At 45.6% G+C, this 20,031-nt stretch overlaps 1 protein-coding gene across 1 annotated transcript in view; it reads left to right on the top strand.

Moving 5' to 3' along the window:
• TDRD9 (tudor domain containing 9) overlaps window positions 1–20,031 on the top strand; it is a 96,379-nt gene that overhangs the window by 54,590 nt on the left and 21,758 nt on the right. Inside the window, exons 14-22 of the mRNA XM_056851249.1 lie at window positions 833–937; window positions 4,959–5,056; window positions 6,952–7,083; window positions 8,421–8,586; window positions 11,040–11,103; window positions 12,333–12,396; window positions 13,464–13,508; window positions 17,058–17,174; window positions 18,223–18,330. Of these exons, the coding sequence (XP_056707227.1) occupies window positions 833–937; window positions 4,959–5,056; window positions 6,952–7,083; window positions 8,421–8,586; window positions 11,040–11,103; window positions 12,333–12,396; window positions 13,464–13,508; window positions 17,058–17,174; window positions 18,223–18,330 (899 nt within the window). The remainder of the gene's footprint in view (window positions 1–832; window positions 938–4,958; window positions 5,057–6,951; window positions 7,084–8,420; window positions 8,587–11,039; window positions 11,104–12,332; window positions 12,397–13,463; window positions 13,509–17,057; window positions 17,175–18,222; window positions 18,331–20,031) is intronic.

Below are 20,031 nucleotides of genomic sequence, written 5' to 3'. Positions count from 1 at the left end.
ACAAAACAAAAAACCCTATATGACTGCTTTGCACTATTGATGAACTACAGTTAATAGGCTACTTAATATTCTAGTATATTTTATTTATTGATTTATTTATTGGACTTATAACCCGCCCTTCCCAGGAAGCTGGCTCAGGGCGGGTAACATCATTTTAAAATGATAGCAAACCAAAATAAAAATATCCATAATAAAACCAATATAAAATTGTAAAACCTAACATGATGACGCATTGAATCTAAAGCTGTATGGACTGCACAGGTGGTAGCCCTTCCCTTTTATTGTTCCCACTCAAGGGGGGAAGTGGGGGAGGTCAGTAAGATTATATAGATAGCGTAAGCTGATATAGGTGGCTGTCCTCAATTGTAGGCCTGGTGGAAAAGCTCTGTCTTGCAGGCCCTGCGGAAAACTTTCAGATCCCACAGGGCCCTGATGTTACCAGGCAGAGCATTCCACCAGGCTGGAGCCAGGGCCGAAAAAGCCCTGGCTCTTGTCGAGGACAGCCGCACGCTCTTAGGGCCAGGGACCACCAGTAAAATTCCATTGGACGATCTTAGTGTTTTTTGGGGGGTATACCAGGAGAGGCGGTCCCGAAGATACGAGGGTCCCAGACCAAGGCTTCCCTATGAACAAGAGCTTTCCTCCTATAGGTTTATTTCACAATGTTTAATTGAACACATACTCATAATTTCCAATTATCTCGAAATTCTTCCATTTGTCTTTTGTTGACAATGTTCTACAATTTGGCCATTGCTTTGTATTCAGCTAATTTTCTCCCGCCAATTATCCGTTGATGGAATTGCTCTCCTTTTTCTTTTTTAAATCACCACAGTCATCGATTTCTGTCTAACCAGAACGCTGGTTTGTGATGAAGACACCAACTATCAAAGCCTGCGGCTGTGCTGGAGTTCTAAAAACAGTTGTAATCAGAGGAGAGGTAAGACATCTTTCTTGTCGAGGAGAGGCTTCAGGCACTCTTATCCCCCCCCCCCCCGGTGTTATCCAGTAGCTCTGTTCCCTCGTCAGGGAGGGCTGTGAAAATTTATTTCTGTACGTCTTCCGCATCCTGCTGAGGGCAAGCCCTAGTTCATGCTTGCCAAGCTTCATGTCGAGAGGAATTTCTTAGTTCTTTTCCGGAAGCATCATCTGTCGAACTGCCTTTTAATTTCCTCTCCCAGAAATTCCTCCTGCCTTATGGGAGGGCAGGGGTACCTTCCGTTGCCCTGAGGAGAAGAAGGCGCCTTGGAAAGAAGGCGGCTGAGGGGAGACATGATAGAGGTCTATAAAATTATGCATGGTTTGGAGAGAGTGGACAAGGAGAAGTTTTTCTCCCTCCCATAATACTAGAACACGGGGTCATCTGCTAAAGCTGGAGGTTGAGAGATTCAAAACAGACAAAAGGAAGTATTTTTTCACACAACGCAGAGTTAAATTGTGGAACTCCCTTCCCCAGGATGTGATGGCTGCCAACTTGGAGGGCTTTAAGAGGGGAGTGGACATATTCATGGAGGAGAGGGGTATTCATGGCTGTTAGTTACAATGGATACTAGTCATGATGCATACCTATTCTCTCTAGTATCAGAGGAGCATGCCTATTATTTTGGGTGCTGTGGAACACAGGCAGGATGGTGCTGCTACACTCGTCTTGTTTGTGGGCTTTCTAGAGGCACCTGGTTGGCCACTGTGTGAACAGACTGCTGGACTTGATGGGCCCTGGTCTGACCCAGCAGGGCTGTTCTTATGTTCTTATGTAACCCTCATGGTAAGTCCGATCGTTTGTTGTCCATCAGTGACGGAAGGTATCTCGAAGTGGGACGTTGAACAGCTGAGTCGTCCCGGGTGGGTAGCTCGTTGCATGTTAGAGGAATTGTTGGGGAAATGCCTGCGGGAGGACTCTCCTGCCCAAAGCTGCATCTGCAGACATGTAGGGGTTCAATTGATAGTGGCCATTTATGCAGGGGTATTTACTTCGTAGGAGCCCCGTGGCGCAGAGTGGTAAGCTGCAGTACTGCAGTCAAAAGCTCTGCTCACAACCTAAGTTTGATCCCGATGGAAGTTGGTTTCAGGTAGCCGGCTCAAGGTTGACTCAACCTTCCATCCTTCTGATGTAATGTACCCTGCTTGCTGAGGGTAAAGGGAAGATGACTGGGGAAGGCACTGGCAAACCACCCCGTAAACAAAGTCTGCCTAGTAAACGTCAGGATGTGACGTCACCCCATGGGTCAGGAATGACCCTGTGCTTGCACAGGGGACCTTTACCTTTTTTTATTTACTTCATAGTCTTGCTGAACTGCTTCGAGGCTTCCTTTGCATTATTCATAATTTTACCGACCTTGAGACGTGACTTTGCTGTGGCCTCGTTCTTTTCCCGCAGTTCTAGGATCCTGTTTTAGAAGTAATGAAAATACTGCTTCGAGGAAAGAGCGACTCAAATTCGCCCCATTTCCATGCATATCTTTTAACTTTGGGTTTCTCTCCCCACTCCCATTTTGGCTTCTCCCTCTCACGTGTCTGTCCCTCCCATCCAACCCCTTCCCTCAAAGCAAAGCACAAAAGAGGGAGTTAAACCCTCATGAAATGTGCAGGAGGGCACCGAAGAGAGGCTGCAAAGGTTGGAAGGCAGCTCCCAGAAGGGAGCTGTTGAAGAAAGGTGGAGAGGAATAACAAGCAAAAGCACATGTAGTCCCTTTAAGAGCTGACCCCCGCTCCAAGGCTGCGTTTTCAGGGGGAGGGACACAGAAGCTCCGTGATTCACTGGGGATGCCTAATTAATCACAAGGTACTCTTGGAATTGGGGGAAGGGGAGTTCTTGTCAGGGCTTGGCCTGGATTTCGTTTCCCAGGATGCTTTGCGGTCAGACCAGCCAAGTCCAACTCCTGCCGTTTGTTGTGTCTCTCTCTGCCAGGGCCTGAGAACTTTCTCTCTCTCGGATCCTGGGAACTCTTATCGTGTGGTGCCTGGCAACGCCTAGTATCTCTGTGTTGAGTTTTTAAGTCCTGCAGATGCCATTCTCATGCATATGATGTTTGAAAATACAGAGCAGAAAACTTCAGCAAACTAAATGCAAATTTTCCCTGCATAAATGAGTGTTTGACCAAGGTGAACACTGATGTCCAGGTCACGGCTCTGCAAATTTCTGCCACTGGAGCACTGCTAGAGACAGCCACTGAGGGGGCTGCTGCCCTAGTGGAATGATGCCTTTGGGAGCCGGGAAATGTTGACCCCCAAATGCTAAGGAGATACATGCCTCAATCCCCCTGGAAAACTGTGGTCTTGGATGCCATATTATCCGTGGAGGATGGGTTGAAGGAAACAAACAGCGAGCCAGTGGTCCTGAAGGACTCTATGTGCTTTATGTAGGTCTTTAGTGTGATCCCTTGCCTTGAAAACTCTACAGGGTCACCATAAGTCAGCTGCTACTTGACGGCAAAAAAATGTAACTCCAAAAATATTAGAATTTTGGGGAATTGGTGGAATTGGTGGGTAGTAGGTTATGAACAAACAAAAGAAGAAGGAAACAAACAAAAGGAAAATAATAATAATGAACGCAGCACATAACTTGTGGAATTTGTGGCCACAGTGTGGTGATGGCTTTAAAAGAGATTAGATGCATTTTTGGAGGGTAGGATGGCTGTATTAGCCACAGTGATGAAATAGAACCTCCCTGTTCATAGGCAGTACATCTTATTGCCTGTTGGTGGTAGGGAAAAGGCTTTAGCCTCTTTCCTGCTTGTGCATCTTCCAGGACCTCTGGTTAGATGCTGTTTGAAATAGAATGCCGAGTTCGAAGGACCATTGGTCTGATCCAGCAGGGGTGTTTTTTATGTTTTATTGAGGTGCCTTCAGACTCTTCTTGGGTTTAACTGAGCATTTGATTTTAATTGCACATCGGAATTAACAATGTGCCTATCTCTCTCTGAGCCATTGTTAGAAGAACAATGTGAAGAGCTCCAAAAGTATCTCTCCAAACTGGAGGAGTGGATATTAAAATGTCAAATGAGATTCAATGTGAGCAAGTGTAGAGTGATGCATATTGGGGGGAAAAAATCCCAACTTCACATATACACTGATGGGATCTGTGCTGGCAGCGACAGACCAGGAAAGGAATCTTGGGGTGGTAGCAGATATCTCGATAAAGATGTCAACCCAGTGTGCGGCTGCTGTGAAAAGGGCAAATTATGCTGACCACAATTAGAACAAGGACTAGAGAATAAAACTGCTGCTGCTATCATACTGCCCTTGCACAAATCTGTGGTGAGACCACACTTGGAATACTTTGTACAGTTCTTGTCACCATACCTAAAAAGGGATATCAGAGCTTGAGAAGGTGCAGAAAAGAGCAACCAAAATGATCCGGGGAATAGAGCAACTACCCTATGAAGAGCGGTTGAAACGCTTAGGGCTGTTTAGCTTAGAAAGAAGGGGGTTAAGGGGAGATATGACAGAGGTCTATAAAATTACGCATGGTATTGAGAGAGTGGACCAAAATGCAGGGTCATCTGCTGAAGCTGGAGGGTGAGAGATTCGAAACAGGTAAAAGGAAGTATGTCTTCACACAACGCAGAGTTAAATTGTGGAACTTCCTGCCCCAGGATGTGGTGATGGCTGCCAACATGGAAGGCTTTAAGAGGGGAGTGGACATGTTCATGGAGGATAGGGCTATTCATGGCTACTAGTCATATTGCATACCTATTTTCTCCAGTACCAGAGGAGCATGCCTATTATATTAGGTGCTGTGGAACACAGGCAGGACAATGCTGGTGCAGTGGTCTTGTTTGTGGGCTTCCTAGAGACACCTGGTTGGCCACTGTGTAAACAGACCGCTGGACTTGATGGGCCTTGGTCTGATCCAGCGTGGCTTTTCTTATGTTCTTAAGAACAAAATGTTAATATGCCAGTTTAAGCCATAAAAACAACCTGTGGATTGCGATTGCATATTCTGCTTCTGTTACACAAAGGTCGTGCCGGTCGTGTTTCAGAAGGATACTGCTATAGGCTAGTATCTAAAGACTTCTGGGCAAACTACATACCTGAGAGCTCCGTTCCCGAGATATTGGTAAGTGTTAAAGGGAGCATTTGTGTATTTGATGCTGGACATGTTGTTTTTTTGTACAAGGTGGTATAATACACCCATTGTTGATGAAGATCTCACCCTTACCCCCAGTATTCCTGGTCAAGCAGGTGTTGGAGGTTTTGGTCGTACTTCAAAAGCCTATAAAACCTGTTTGTCCAGAGTCGATAGTAAAACTAAAATAAGTGTGTTTTCTGTAGGCATTACTGGTTTGCTCCATCACTATGACCATCAGTTCTCAGGAAACCTTTCCATCTTTTCCATACCCATGGAGCAAGCAGAGCAGCCTGCATTTGGTTCCCAGTCAGTCTCCTGTGCAGGAACTTGGAGGATCAACGGTGCAATCCTAAATAGAGCTGCATCCTACTGAGCCATTGACTTCAGTGTACTTAGATGGGTGCAACTGGGCTTGGGATTGCATTGCTGATTAGCTTAGCTGTAGCTGCCAAACTGCCTTCAGACCTTTTTCAGGACTAACTCCGCATTTTTCATTGGGTGGTAACCTCTATGTGAGGGGGGGGGGTTCCCCTGAAAATGAAGAGCTAAATTGAAAGTCAGTGTGGTATAGCGGTTAAGAGCTGTGGAATCTGATCTGGAGAACCAGGTTTGATTCCTCACTCCTCCACAGGATCTGTGGAGGCTAATCTGGTGAACTGGATTTGTTTCCCCACTCCTCCACATGAAGCCAGCTGGGTGACCCTTGGGCCAGTCACAGCTCTCTCAGCCCCACCTACCTCACAGGGTGTCTGTTGGAAGGGAAGGAGATTGTAAGCCAGTTTGATTCTCCCTTAAGTGGTAGAGAAAGTCAGCATATAAAAACCAACTCTTGTTCTTCTTCTTAAATTGGTGATGATGCAGGAGGAGGAGGGGATTTTATCAGATCCTGATGCTTTATGTGTCCATTAGCTTAACTCACTAACAGGCACAATTATCCATCACATAAACTTAAAAGCACGCTGTGTAAACCTTCTCATTTGCCCATGTGTTTTACTTGGTGCTAGTTCGAATCGTTAGCTGAATTTTTATTCCACTTTGTCCTGAAAGCTTAAAAAAAGTGAAGTTGTCCCATGTCTACATGCTTTCTAGTTAGCAGAGTTTTGTAGCACTTTGGTGTAGTGATTAAGAGCAGTGATTTGGAGCGGTGGACTCTAATCTGGAGAACCGGGTTTGATTCCCCCACTCCTCCACATGAAGCCAGCTGGGTGACCTTGGGCTAGCCACATGGGCTGAGAGTTCTCTCAGAGCTCTCTCAGCCCCACCTACCTCATGGGGTGTCTGTTGTGGGGAGGGGAAGGGAAGGTGATTGTGAGCCGGTTTGATTCTTCCTCAAGTGGTAGAGAAAGTTGGCATATAAAAACCTACTCTTCTTCTTTTTCTTTCAGTCTACTTAGGGCCACATGAAATGACAAATGAGAAACAGGAAGTCTCCCCCCCCCATACAAAAAGGAGTTGTGGGAGGCTGCAGTTTCAAGGGAAGAACTGAGGGGAAAGGTGAATTGCATATTTCTCTCTTCCTGTCAGTTGCCCACTCAGAATTTCTCACCCTGTGCTCTTTTCTCCTTACCAGGGAAAAGGTGTAAAGAACCCAAATAAGTCCCCCCATGTGGAAAAGTATTTGTGGTAAAGCAATTTTTTTTCCTTTTTGAAAAGGCAAAAAAGGGGGAAAGTTCAGCTTTTTCTCTCTCTCCTGCTCAAAGAGAAAAATCAATTGTCGAAAGAATATTGACGCACATTTCATGTATTGTATACTTCAGTGTGGATAGCATGTAGACGACCCCAGCAGCGGCTTGACTGTCTTGAGTCTCTTAATAAAAACTTGATGCTCTTTTTTTTTAATGGGAATTTTGTCAACTGGGTGCCATTTTGTTTCATCCTTTCAGCGCTGTCCATTGGAGAGTACCGTGCTGAAGGTAAAGCTGCTTGAGATGGGCGAGCCCAGAGCTTTGCTGGCGACAGCCCTTTCTCCCCCCAACATCAGCGATATCGAACGCACCATTCTGCTGCTGAAGGAGGTAGGTGCTTCTCCTTGGCACGTTATTTTATTTCCAACCTTTATGTGATGATTTTCCACTCAAATAGGGTCCCTAAGGCTGCGAACAACTTCTTTACTTTAATTATGCTGTTCATATGGCCGATTCGGCCCTGAACAGTGTCACACTAAAGATCAAAACTAAAGAAAAAGAACTATATATGTAAACAGATATCTGTATAACCAATAAGAAAATCCATATTTTTTAATCTTAATGGACTGGGGGGAAAACTTGGCAACTGCCAATGTAGTATTAAAATCCACCCCTGCTAAAAGAGCCCTCAAATTATCCAATTCACATACAGATTCCCAGGTAAAAGGCTTTCTGTCTTATCTCTAGCATTGCTGAACATGTTGCAGCTAAACAAAGGGAGTTGAAGAGTAGTTGCAAACAACAAGGCATTAAAAGGTTTAAAACGTTTTTTAAAACATATGTAAAATGTTTAACAATAACAGTAAAAACATATGAGCGTACAAGTGCAATGCAACCAGGGAGAAAGGTAGGAGAAGAAAAGTTGGTTTTTATATGCTGGATTTCTTGTAAAGGAGAATCAAACTGGCTTACAATCGCCTTTGCCTTCCCCTCCCCACAGCAGACACCTTGTGAGGTAGGTGGGGCTGAGAGAGTTCTGAGAGAACTGTGACTAGCCCAAGGTCACCCAGCAGGCTGCATGTGGAGGAGAGGGGAATCAAACCCAGATTGTCTAGATTAAGGAACAGTAGAAGCTTACCGGGGTGGGGGGTATATCAAACAAAACAGAGAAGTCTTCACTGGCTGGCTGAAGACAATGACTGAAGGACCCAGTCTACTCTCCCTGGGGAGGGAGTTCCAAATTTTTGGCAAAACGACTGAGAAGGACCTTTCTTGGTTTGCCGCACGCCTGGCCTTAGGTGGTGGGGGCACCTGAAGCAAGATCTCTGAAGGTGTAACCATTATCAGGTTAAACACCTGTAATTAGGCTTACCAGGTGGTCTTGTTTTAACTGGGCAGTCCCCAAAACACCTAGAAAGAAAAAAACCCGACATGAATGTAATGCTGAACTTCAAATAGAGTCCATAGCCAAGAACATCTGTAATACAAGTCATGCCATCCCCCCCCCAAAAAAAACCTAAACTAAACAGATAAGCACAAAAATGTTTCTAAAAAAGTTCCAGTAGGATAAGGCCACATAATGCTCAGGAAGCTGAGATGTTCCACATGATCACTACTCAAATCACTTCTGGCTTAGCTTGGAAGTTTATGAGCTGTGTAGGCCTGGTATTAGTTTGTGGGAGTAGTGTGTGTGTGTGTGTATCCTCATTGCTTTTGTTTTGGTATAGATAGGAGCGCTTGCGATTGCTGTAGATTCTGACGACGCAAATCCTTACGATGGCGAACTGACCTTCCTGGGAAAGGTGTTGGCGAATTTACCTGTAGACCAGCACCTTGGCAAACTAATAGTCCTCGGCAATGTCTTTGGATGTCTGGAAGAATGTCTCATAATAGGTAAATTAGACGACAGGTTTGAGAGTGACACTAATCTGTCCTCATATTGGGAATAATGATTAGCTAGGCTGATTGTTTTGGTTTTGTTGCTAGAATATCCAAAGGATACAGGTTCTAGGTTATAAATAACTGGGCAGACTGTGTTTAAGGGCTGGGCGGTATTGGGGAAACCCACGTGTGTAGAATGTGGGTTTCCCCAAACAGCATTCCCAGGGACTGTTTCAGTTTTGGAAAATAACTGGAGAGGCACTGAAAACCCTTCACCATTTGAGCTGTGGTCCTGATCCTAATCAGGCACCACACACATGCTGGGAATTTAAGAGAACCGGCAACTTATGTGTGATGATCGTGTTACACCTAACTTTGGGTAAGAGGGGACCCCAAACACAACCTGTGTAATCCATAGTGTGGGAAGATACATGCTTTAAGAAGTAACAAGTTCCACTTAGAGATATTTTGGTAATGACAGAATCCATTTATGAGCAACCACTGGCATACGGTGGATTTACAGATCTATTCCTTCCTTATAAGTTTATGATTTGATTGTTAAGTTGTATTTATTATATTTTAAGAACAAAGATCAATTAAAAACACACATTCTAGCATTAGGAATGAAGAGGGCACCTCAGCACTCTCCCTAGACACAGACAGGATTTGGGCTCTATAGTATTTTTTCATCTTCCTAGTCTGTAAACGGTGCTGGAGATCAACCAAGTCCTGATAGGCAGGGACAGATCAACAGAGGCTTCTGTTCTAATTGGTTGATCTCTGTAGTAAGACTATCGGCAGGGAGAGTGCAGAATGATGTGAAGGAAAGATACAGCAAAACCCCCTCAATTTTTAGCACGTGCGAAAGGTCACAGAATAGCACACAATAAGGGGAAGAAGATTCCCCCCCTTCTTCTCAGAACTAGTGCGCCCCATTCGTCCTTAATCCCAAATTACAGCTCTGGAGCTGGACCTTTCCCAAAATTACACTTTAAAAAACTGATGGGAATATATTTTACATGGAAAGATGGAATGGCACAGGCGCTAAGACTAGGAGCTGGAAAGGAGCGGGAGTTGAAATTTCATCTTACTCACGCACCCAGCATGGTGTAGTGGTTAAGAGTGGTGGTTTAGAGCGGTGGATTCTAACCTGGAGAACCGGGTTTGATTCCCCACTCCTCCACATGAGTGGCGGAGGCTAATCTGGTGAACCGGGTTGGTTTCTCCACTCCTCCACATGAAGCCTGCTGGGTGACCTTGGACAAGTCACAGCTCTCTCTTAACTCAACCCCACCTACCTCACAGGGTGTCTGTTGTGGGGAGGGGATGGGAAGGTGATTGTAAGCTGGTTTGATTCTTCCTTAAGTGGTAGAGAAAGTCAGCATATAAAAACCAACTCTTCTTCAGTTCCTTCACCTTCCCCATCCATTTGACCAGAGGTGGGGGATACTGGCCTACCTTACAGGGTTGTTATAAATATGACTAAGATCTTGTAGGTTATCCGGGCTGTGTAACCGTGGTCTTGGTATTTTCTTTCCTGACGTTTCGCCAGCAGCTGTGGCAGGCATCTTCAGAGGAGTAACACTGAAGGACAGTGTCTCTCCTTCAGTGTTACTCCTCTGAAGATGCCTGCCACAGCTGCTGGGAAACGTCAGGAAAGAAAATACCAAGACCACGGTTACACAGCCCGGATAACCTACAAGAACCAATGAACTCTGACCGTGAAAGCCTTCGACAATATTATGACTAAGATCTATTTGAAGTGCTTTGAATCTTTGAATGTGTTATATATGTTCTGTTATTGCAGGGATAATAATGATAGGTAAGTTATTGGAAACGCTTCATCCTACATTGCTGTATATGGACATATATATAGAATGGTCATGCATGGTGACACAGGCTCTGTCCAATATGGACTGACACGTTTTCATGACGACCTTCCATTCCGTATCTACAGTGGTATACTGGCTGCGGGAGAAACGAGGCATTTTCTTAGAAATGCAATATTTTGAGTGCCTTACTGCAGGAGCACTGTATTCTGGGGAGAAAACTTGAAATAATGTTCAAGAGCTGATGGCCGACTACAGTAGAGTTTGTTATGTTTCAAAGAGTTTTTTTAAAAAAAATCAAACTAATGTGTGTTTCCAGGGTCCTTTACTAAAAATAATCATAGGGTGAAAACGCACGGTCTCTTTAGCCTCCTTTATTCCCTGTTTCAGACAGGATTTAGCCAGGATCGAACGCACGTTCGGCAAAAACGCATGCGTTCGATCCTGGCTGAATCCTGGCTGAAACGGAATAAAGGAGGCTAAAGCGACTATGTGTTTTCGCATAATTTGTTCCTCTGATAACTTGCATGATTTAGCTGTTGTCTGATTTATATTGGTGAGTGGCTCGACGTCCCTTTTTGCAAGGGGAAAATAAGATCCGTACCTTAGAGCTAAACTTCCATTTATCTTCTGCAGCTGCAGCCCTTTCCTTGAAGAACTTCTTTGCGATACCTTTCAGACAACATCTTGATGGATACAGGTAGTTTTGCTCAGGTTGTCCTTGGTTAAAGAGAATGAATAATTCCCATTAATTGACTAAATGCGCACATGAATAAAAACCATATTTCTGATGGTGGTGACGTACTTTGTGTATCACAGTGAACATGAATTTAGAAGAAGTATTCCCACTTGTGTGAGAGCAGGGTGGATTTGATTTAAATCACTAGTCAGTAAGACTAGATTTAAACCATAGTTTTCTACATAAAGACTCATTCTTGCTGGTATAACCTTAATATTTACAACCAGATGAAGGTTTCATTTTTGGAATAATAACTTCAGATTAGTTTTACAGTTATATCAAAAATTACTGATGTGATTATACTATTAGAAATAGTTTGCCTCACAATAATTTCATAATACCTATCTCCAGTTTCATTCAAGATTCCTATTTATGTCAACAAAAGACTAACACTACTACACCTCTGAAATTATTATGTGGGCCAGAGTCACCCTGTGAGCTGCGATTTGCATTTTTTAAAAACAATTTCCCCTAATTAGAAGAAGAGTAGTTAGTTTTTATATGCCAACTTTCTCTACCACTTAAGGGAGAATCAAACCGGCTTACAATCACCTTCCCCCCCCCCCCAAACAGATACCCTGTGATGTAGGTGGGGCTGAGAGAGTGTGACTAGCCCAAGGCCACCCAGCTGGCTTCATGTGTAAAGGTAAAGGTCCCATTCCTGACTCATGGGGTGACGTCACATCCTGATGTTTACTAGGCAGACTTTGTTTACGGGGTGGTTTGCCAGTGCCTTCCCCAGTCATCTTCCCTTTACCCCCAGCAAGCTGCAGTACTGCGCTACGGGAAAAAAAATGCAGTTCAGCAGATTAGCCTCCGCCGTTCATGTGGAGGAGTGGGGAATCAAACCTGGTTCTCCAGATCAGAGTCCAACACTCCAAACCACCACTCTTAACCACTACACCACGCTGACTCTAGGAGGGCAGGTCTAATTTTTTATTTCAGAATATGTACAAATAAGCACAACACTAATCTCCTCCATTCTGTGTACTGATTCTTTTTTTTGGCAGATAATTTTTTTGGAATTTTCCAAAATGACTCCTTGTGTTCTGAAACATTATTGATACCCAACCGTTTCATTTTTTTGGAAAGCATTATAATGAATGTTAGCAAATACTTAGAGCAATAGCATTAAAACAGAACCAATCACCACCTTTTTAAATCTCATGTGACAAATTATTGATTCACAGGAATAAACTGCATTTTTCTGGGAACAGCAAGAGTGATTGCATCGTGCTGGTTATGGCATTTAAGGTGAGCTCTCCCCCCCCCCCCATTCAAGCAGGGATGCCAGAGAAAGTGAGAGATTCAAAACAGATAAAAGGAAATATTTCTTCACACAACTCATTGTCAAATTGTGGAACTCCCTGCCCCAGGATGTGATGATGGCTGCCTTCTTGGAAGGCTTTAAGAGGGGAGTGGACATGTTCATGAAGGAGAGGGCTATTCATGGCTACTGGATACTAGTCATGATGCATACCTATTCTCTCCAGGATCAGAGGAGCATGCTTAATTATATTAGGTACTGTGGAACACGGGCAGGATAATGCTGCTGCAGTCGTCTTATTTGTGGGCTTCCTAGAGGCGCCTAGTTGGCCACTATGTGAACAGACTACTGAACTTGATGGGCCTGTTGGAATATGCAAGGCTGTCATATTAGCTGTGACAGGCAGACTTAGATGGAAGGGATCTAACTGTCAACCATAGGCCTGGAAAGCCCCTAGGAGGCCTGATTATACTGGCCAGATCCAGTTGAGGCCAGAGGCTGAGGTGTGGTGTTGCACCTGGATAGTGACTAAGCATGTACTGCTAATTGATGCCTGGTTGTGGCATTATGTATATAAGTGTAAGACTCTGAGTCTGTGTCGGGAGTTGAGAGAGTGTGTATATAGCACTGTAAATAAACAACTGCATTTCTGTAAGCTACTAGTATTTCTGGTGGTCATTCCTGGACGTTGGCACAATCCGTAAACAAGCCTAAGGATTTTTACATTGTTTTGCCATCTGGCTGATACAATTGGAGGGTGATATAGTTACTGCAGACTGTGGCAGATAGTTGCTAGTATTTAAATAGCATTTGCTTGCAGTATGTGTGTGTATGGCATTAGCAAGAGGTTCTGTGGCAGTGGGAGAGCAAGCCAGGACAGGAGGAAAGACTACATTTGTAAGGACTGCGTGTTAGCACAACTGAACCGGGAGACTGGCTTTTATGTAGTGGACTGTTCCTAACCATCCTGTGCTGCTTGCAACTTTAGAACCTCCATTTCCAAGTACAAACCACCGTGTATATATCAAATCTTTTTTCTCTCTGTTAATTTCAGGAGTGGCAGGAAAGCAAGCAAAAAGGAAAGCTCAGACATCCCAAGGTTAGCTCTGCTTTACGGTTTAGGGCTCAGCCTGGCCTGTTGAATTGCGAGACCAGAAAGTTGATTTTGCATTGGTGATTCTCTCCCACTCCACCCTCTTCCACTGGGAAGTTTTTTGAAAGTTAAAAGCCCCATGGTGCAGAGTGGTAAGCTGCAGTGCTGCTGTCTAAGCTGCAGTCCCCATTGGGGAAATGAGTCCCCATTGAGTCCCCATTGGGGGAAAGGTGGGGTATCAATGACGTAAAATATAAAATGAATAAAATCAGTCCTTAAGTGGCAAATGCTAACTGACAGCAATGACCCTCAGTTTTGCATGAAGATAAATTGTATCAAAGCCCTGTAGAGCAGAGTGGTAAGCTGCAGTCCTGGAGTCCAAGCTCTGCTCACGACCTGAGTTTGATCCCGACGGAAGTTGTTTTCAAGTAGCCGGCTCAAGGTTGACTCAGCCTTCCATCCTCACGAGGTTGGTAAAATGAGTATCCGGCTTGCTTGGGGGTAAAGTGTAGAAGACTGGGGAAGGCAATGGCAAACCACCCCATAAAATGTAGTCTGCCTAGTAAACGTCGGAATGTGACATCACCCCATGGGAGGGGCCATGGCTCAGTGGTAGAGCATCTGCTTGACATGCAGAAGGTCCCTCCCAAGTTCAATCCCTGGCATCTCCAGTTAAAAGGACTAGGCAAGTGGGTGATGTGAACGACCTCTGCCTGAGACTCTGGAGAGCCGCTGGTGATCTGAGTAGACAATACTGACTTTGATAGACCAAGGGTCTGATTCAGTATAAGGCTGCTTAATGTGTTCACTGACCCAGTGCTTGCTCAGGGGACTACCTTTACCTTAGAAAGACAGGCTGATTCTTTGTAAGTAGGTCCCTCTGTATGAGACCTGTACTATCCTGGAAGATGGAGGGCCCACGTGGATCATGTAGAGATTTCCTCCATGCAGTGGTCCGTGGACAGAGATGATCTTGTGGGCGGGACTGGGGGGGGGTCTTCACAGTAGCAGAGAGAGCACTGGCGCACCATGACTGGTTTGCTTGTTCCCTGATGTCCCCTTTTGCCAGAACACTTCTAGTAGCAGTGGAGGCAAATGAAGCCAAGTTCTTGGGTGGACTCTGGAAGGGTGGGTTCCTGTAGCTTTTTTTGTGTGAATTACAGCAAGCATGTTTTTTGTTAAATTGCTTCATTTTTTCCAGGATGAGCTTGATTGGGGTCGTTCCAATTATATTCATATAAAACGAATTAGAGAGGTAAGCTGAACAGGTGCCTTGGCTTTCTCCCCCTCCCCCACATACATACCCAAAGCCCTGTCCCCTCCCCAAACACAAGTGTTTTTTTGCCATCAGGTCACAGAATTAGAGAGGCAAGCTGAACAGGTGTCTTGGCTTTCTCTCCCCCCACCCCAAAGCCCTGTCCCCACCCCACAAACGCATACACAATTTCTTTTGCCGTCAAGTCACACCTGTCTTATGGCAACCCCCAGTGGGGTTTTCAAGGCAAAATGGCATTCTGAGGTGGGTTTCTGTTGCCTGCCTCTGCGTAGCAACCCTGGACTTCCCTGATGGTCTCCCATCCAAATGCTAACCTGGGCCGACCCTGCTTAGCCTCTGAAGCTTTCCCATTAGGGTAAATATCTGCATATTTAGAATTTTCAGGTAGAGGTCTATGCAGAAGAACAGCTTCATGTAAAAAAATAAAAACTGTGCCCATTCCTGCCATAAAGGCCATTAGCAATTGTACTGGAATCATAAGGCATAGTTGCTTGTGCACTTAGTGGGAGCTGTTTATGGTAGAAATGCTTCAAACAACAGTGGTAACCCCTGAACAACCTTTGATGGAAGCTTCAGTCCATAGTTTTTCTTTTCGCTTTTTGCTACGAGCAGTAATCCTGATCTAGACTGCTACTTTGACCTTCATGCACAGACAGACCTATTACTTCTTGGGCAGGGTGAGGCTTTCAGTATGATAGATTCATAGAGTTGGAAGGGACCACCAGGGTCATCAAGTCCAACCCCCTGCACAATGCAGGAAATTCACAACTACCTCCCCCACCCCCCAGTGATCAGAAGATGGCCAAGGTGCCTTCCCTCTCATCATCTGCCTAAGGTCACAGAATCATAATTGCTGACAGATGGCCATCTAACCTCTGCTTAAAAACCTCCAGGGAAGGAGCGCTTACCACCTCCCGAGGAAGCCTGTTCCACTGAGGAACCGCTCTAACTGTTAGAAGGTTTTTCCTAATGTCTAGACGGAAACTCTTTTGATTTAATTTCAACCTGTTGGTTCTGGTCCGACCTTCTTGGGCAACAGAAAACAACTTGACACCATGATGTACTAATGCAGGAGTTCGAAATCTTCTATTAAATCGTTCCCAGCTGCAAAAAAAATAACAAAAAATAAAAATTAGCATCTCAGTCTTTCAGTTACTTACATAATAGAGTGCAACTCTGCAGTGCGAATCGTGCCAGTTATTCGCCTGTGTGCTTTCTTACTAGCTGGTCAAAGTACCGTTTTAAATAGTGCTCTGGCCTGAAAAGGAGCTGCTACCTGGTGCTGTGTGCCTTACCCCGATGCCTAAGAAGCCAGTCCTCCACCAGTATAGGAAGTTGTGTAAGGCCAACTTGTATAGGAGTGCTTGGACATCACGGGACTAGTAATAAGCAGAGTTAAACGGTTTGGGATTTCAAAAGAACGTATCGTAAAATGTTTAACTGCTGTTGGGGCCAGCGCCTGCATACCTTGGGGTGGGGCAGCTGCTGGGGCCCATGGATTCTGGCTGGGCCCACCTCTGCCGACTCCCTAGAAGGAGGAGGAGGAGTTGGTTTGGCTTACAGTCTCCTTCCCCTCTCCACAGCAGACACCTTGTGAGGTAGGTGGGGCTGAGAGAGTTCTGAGAGAACTGTGACCAGCCCAAGGTCATCCAGCAGGCTTCATGTGTAGGAGTGGGGAAGCAAACCTGGTTCTCTGGGTTAGAGTCCTCCGCTCATGTGGAGGAGCGGGGAATCAAACTTGGATCTCCAGATTAGAGTCCACCTCTCTTAACCACTACACCATGCTGGCCCTACTCCTGCTTCGCCTCTGATAGCTGCACTCACACACTTCCGCTGCTTGCTTGTGAGTGCTTTGTTACCTGTGTTCCCAACTGCATATGCTGCCTAGTGCTGCTGAAGAAGGGCATGTGGGTGGTGCAGAAGGCATCAGCATCCCTCATAGTCTTGCTTGTGGCACTTCTGGCTGCACCCATCCCCCCGGCACCGTCAGGGGAAAGGGCATGCATGTGCTGGGGGCAGCTGTGACTGCAGGTGGTGGGCAGAAGAAGGATGCATACGCAGGTGGGGGCACATGGGTGGGTGGGAAAAAGGGGGCCTAGTAGTGGGCTTGGGGAGCATGGGTACTCTCTGCCCAGCCCCCCTCCCTCCCAGAAACTGGCCCTGACTGTTGGCAAATACGAAGTGCTTTCTCCTTTTTTCTTTAAACAAGCAATCTTTCATTTGTATATTTTGGTAGCCTGCGAAATTATGGCTGATGTTAGACTGAAAACTTCTTTCAGGTGGCTGAATTGTACGAGGAGTTGAAAAAGCGAGTCAGCCAATTCAACATGCACGTTAGCCAGCAGCCCCCCGCCATGGATCGTGACTATGTGTATAAGCAGCGCTTCATTTTGCAGGTATTGGGATGCATTTTGATGTACAGAGTGCAACTTGCAGCAGACTGATGTCTGCTAAAGATCCGTGAGACTTTACAATTTTAAAAAAGAGGGTTTTAATGCTCCGCTGGGTCGTTTTTGTGTTAATTTCATTAAACGTTTATGTGTTTTTGTTAAGTAAGGGTACAAGAACTTCAAAGTTTTGCCTTTCCTTTTAATTCGGGGTCTAGTGTGCCTGCTTCCACAGAGTCCCATCGCAATTACCAGAGAAGGAAGCAGAAGCACGATATCATTTCTATCAGTGTTGCTTTACAGTGGGCGCATGTGGGCCAGAGGTCCAAAGGGATGAATTTTTTTGTGCATTGTGCCTGAGAGAACCACAAAATGTCAAGAGAAACTAGTGTGGGACCAGTCGGTTGATGTGTTATGTGTTAAGTGCCATCAAGTCGCTTCCGACTCATGGCGACCCTATGAATTAAAGTCCTCCAAAACGTCCTATCTTTGACAGCCTTATTCAGGTCTTGCAAATTGAAGGCCGTGGCTTCCTTTATTGAGTCCATCCATCTCTTGTTGGGTCTTCCTCTTTTCCTGCTGCCCTCAACTTTTCCTAGCATGACTGTCTTTTCCAGTGACTCTTGTCATTTCATGATGTGACCAAAGTACGACAGCCTCAGTTTAGTCATTTTAATTTCTAGGGTCAGTTCAGGCTTAATTTGATCTATAACGCACTGATTTGTTTTTTTGGCAGTCCACACTATCTGTAACACTCTCCTCCAACACCACATTTCAAAGGAGTCTACTTTCTTCCTATCAGCTTTCTTCGTTGTCCAGCTTTCTCATCCATACATAGTAATAGGGTTGATGTAGTATTTACTTAATTGATTTCTATGCTGTCTCTCTGCATAGGAGAATCCGGGTGGCTTACGGGAGATAATAAAAATATTGTTAAATTGGGTTGCTTTCCCCTCCGTGCCCTGATTCCCAATCACACATACATGCCCACAGCAGAGAAAAGAGGTTTCCAAGAGAAAATTGTGACGCTTGCAGTTGGCTTTCTCTAATTTCTCAGGTCGTGTTGGCTGGGGCTTTCTATCCAAATTACTTTGCTTTGGGGCACCACGAGGAAGAAATTGCTGCGAGGGAGCTGTCGGGCAACGATCCCAAAACAACAGTTGTGGTAGGTTAATTACATTCAAGCCACCCAGCCTGCATGTGATAACCACTGCTATGGCTTGCTCTTTTTGTGCTTTAGGGCCAAAATACACAATATGCCTAACATGAGTGGGAGGGGGGCTGTGGTCAGTGGAAGAACCTCTCCTTCACATGCATTAAGTCCCAGATTAAGGCTGCAATCCTGAAGAGGGGGGCTGAAGCTCTTTCGGAGCCACCATGACCCTGTGCCAGTGTAGGGGCAAACACGCCAGAGCCAGGAAGCCACGCCACTGTGCAGTGCTATGCTGAAATCCCAGAAGAGGAAGCCCACGCTGGCATGGACCTGGAGACGCACTTTGGACCCGGGAAAGCCCCCTTGAGCTGCGGCGTGGCTACATCACCTTTTTGGGTGGTATAGCCTCGCTGTTTTCAATGGCGGAATTTCCCCTTTTTATTTTTAGATCACCTTTTATTTTGTTTTCGGCGGCTGGGAACTAACATTCCCCCAGACAGGCAACAGGAGAGCATTTTACTCCTTCCCTGGAGGTTTTTAAACAGAGGCTAGATGGCCATCTGTCAGCAGTGCTGATTCTACGACCTTAAGCAGATGATGAGAGGGAGGGCACCTTGGCCATCTTCTGGGCATGGAGTAGGGGGGTCACTGTGTGTGTGTGGGGGGGGGGAGGTAGTTGTGAATGTCCTGCCTTGTGCAGGGGGTTGGACTAGATGACCCTGGTGGTCCCTTCCAACTCTATGATTCTATGATTCCCAAGTGTGCAAAGGCCTGATTCAACTCAGGAGCATGTCATAGGGAAAGGAGAGGCTTCAGCCTTCTCTCCCGTGCTGTTTACCCAAGCCGAACCTGCTGCAGGGAGGTGTATTTTTCCTGCTGTGGGAATCTGCACAGGACCATGGCTTTTGGGGTGGTGGGATCAGCCTTCTCCCTCACACTGTTTCCTCCCTGTGCTTGGGGAATGAGTTCCTTCACACCTGGTGCCTGACTATCTCAGTCACAGTGGGTTCAGGGAAACCCAGAGGCTGCATCTTAGAAAGGGTAACATATAGTTTGTCCCTGCTTTTTACAGGCAGAGCTGAAACTGTAGCCAAAGAGGGGCCTAAGAAACCAAGCGTCAGGCTTGCAGGGGCTACAGTGATGCAGACGGTAATTAAATGGAGCCTGGTTGCTAAGATCATAGGTTTTCAGAGACACTTCCTCAGTGCCTTACAAAGAGTCAGGAAGTGGTAGGATAGCCAAAGGGGAGGCAGAGAGAAATATGACAGAGACCCCAAGGACAGAGGAGATGAGAATTCAGTGGAAAGAAGACTTTGGGGACTGCTGTCAACATTTACCAGTCCTCGTGGCCCTCACGAGGACTGTGGATCAGTGGTGTGCCTGGAGTTGCATGCTGTGAACTCTTTTTCCAGGCGCTTGAGAACTTGATTCAGGTTAATAATAATGATGATGATGATAAATTTTATTTATATCCCGCCCTCCCCTGGCGAAACTGGGCTCAGGGCAGCTAACATCATATAAAATACATCAGTGGCGCTTGGGAATTAAGTTCGCAGCGGGAAACTCCTAGAAAGCATCTGATGAAAGATGGGAGACACATGTCCTCTGAATCAGCCTTGGGTACTGGTGGACTATGGGCCTGGGAGCTGAAGTTTCCCACACAGGGAAGAAAAGAGTTGGATGTTCCATAACCCATCTGAACTTTTTATTATC

The sequence above is a fragment of the Euleptes europaea genome, chromosome 6 (assembly GCF_029931775.1).
Source record: "Euleptes europaea isolate rEulEur1 chromosome 6, rEulEur1.hap1, whole genome shotgun sequence".
Taxonomy (NCBI): domain Eukaryota; kingdom Metazoa; phylum Chordata; class Lepidosauria; order Squamata; family Sphaerodactylidae; genus Euleptes; species Euleptes europaea.
Note: the sequence above shows the minus strand (reverse complement) of the source record. Positions and strands in the feature narration are given on the sequence as shown.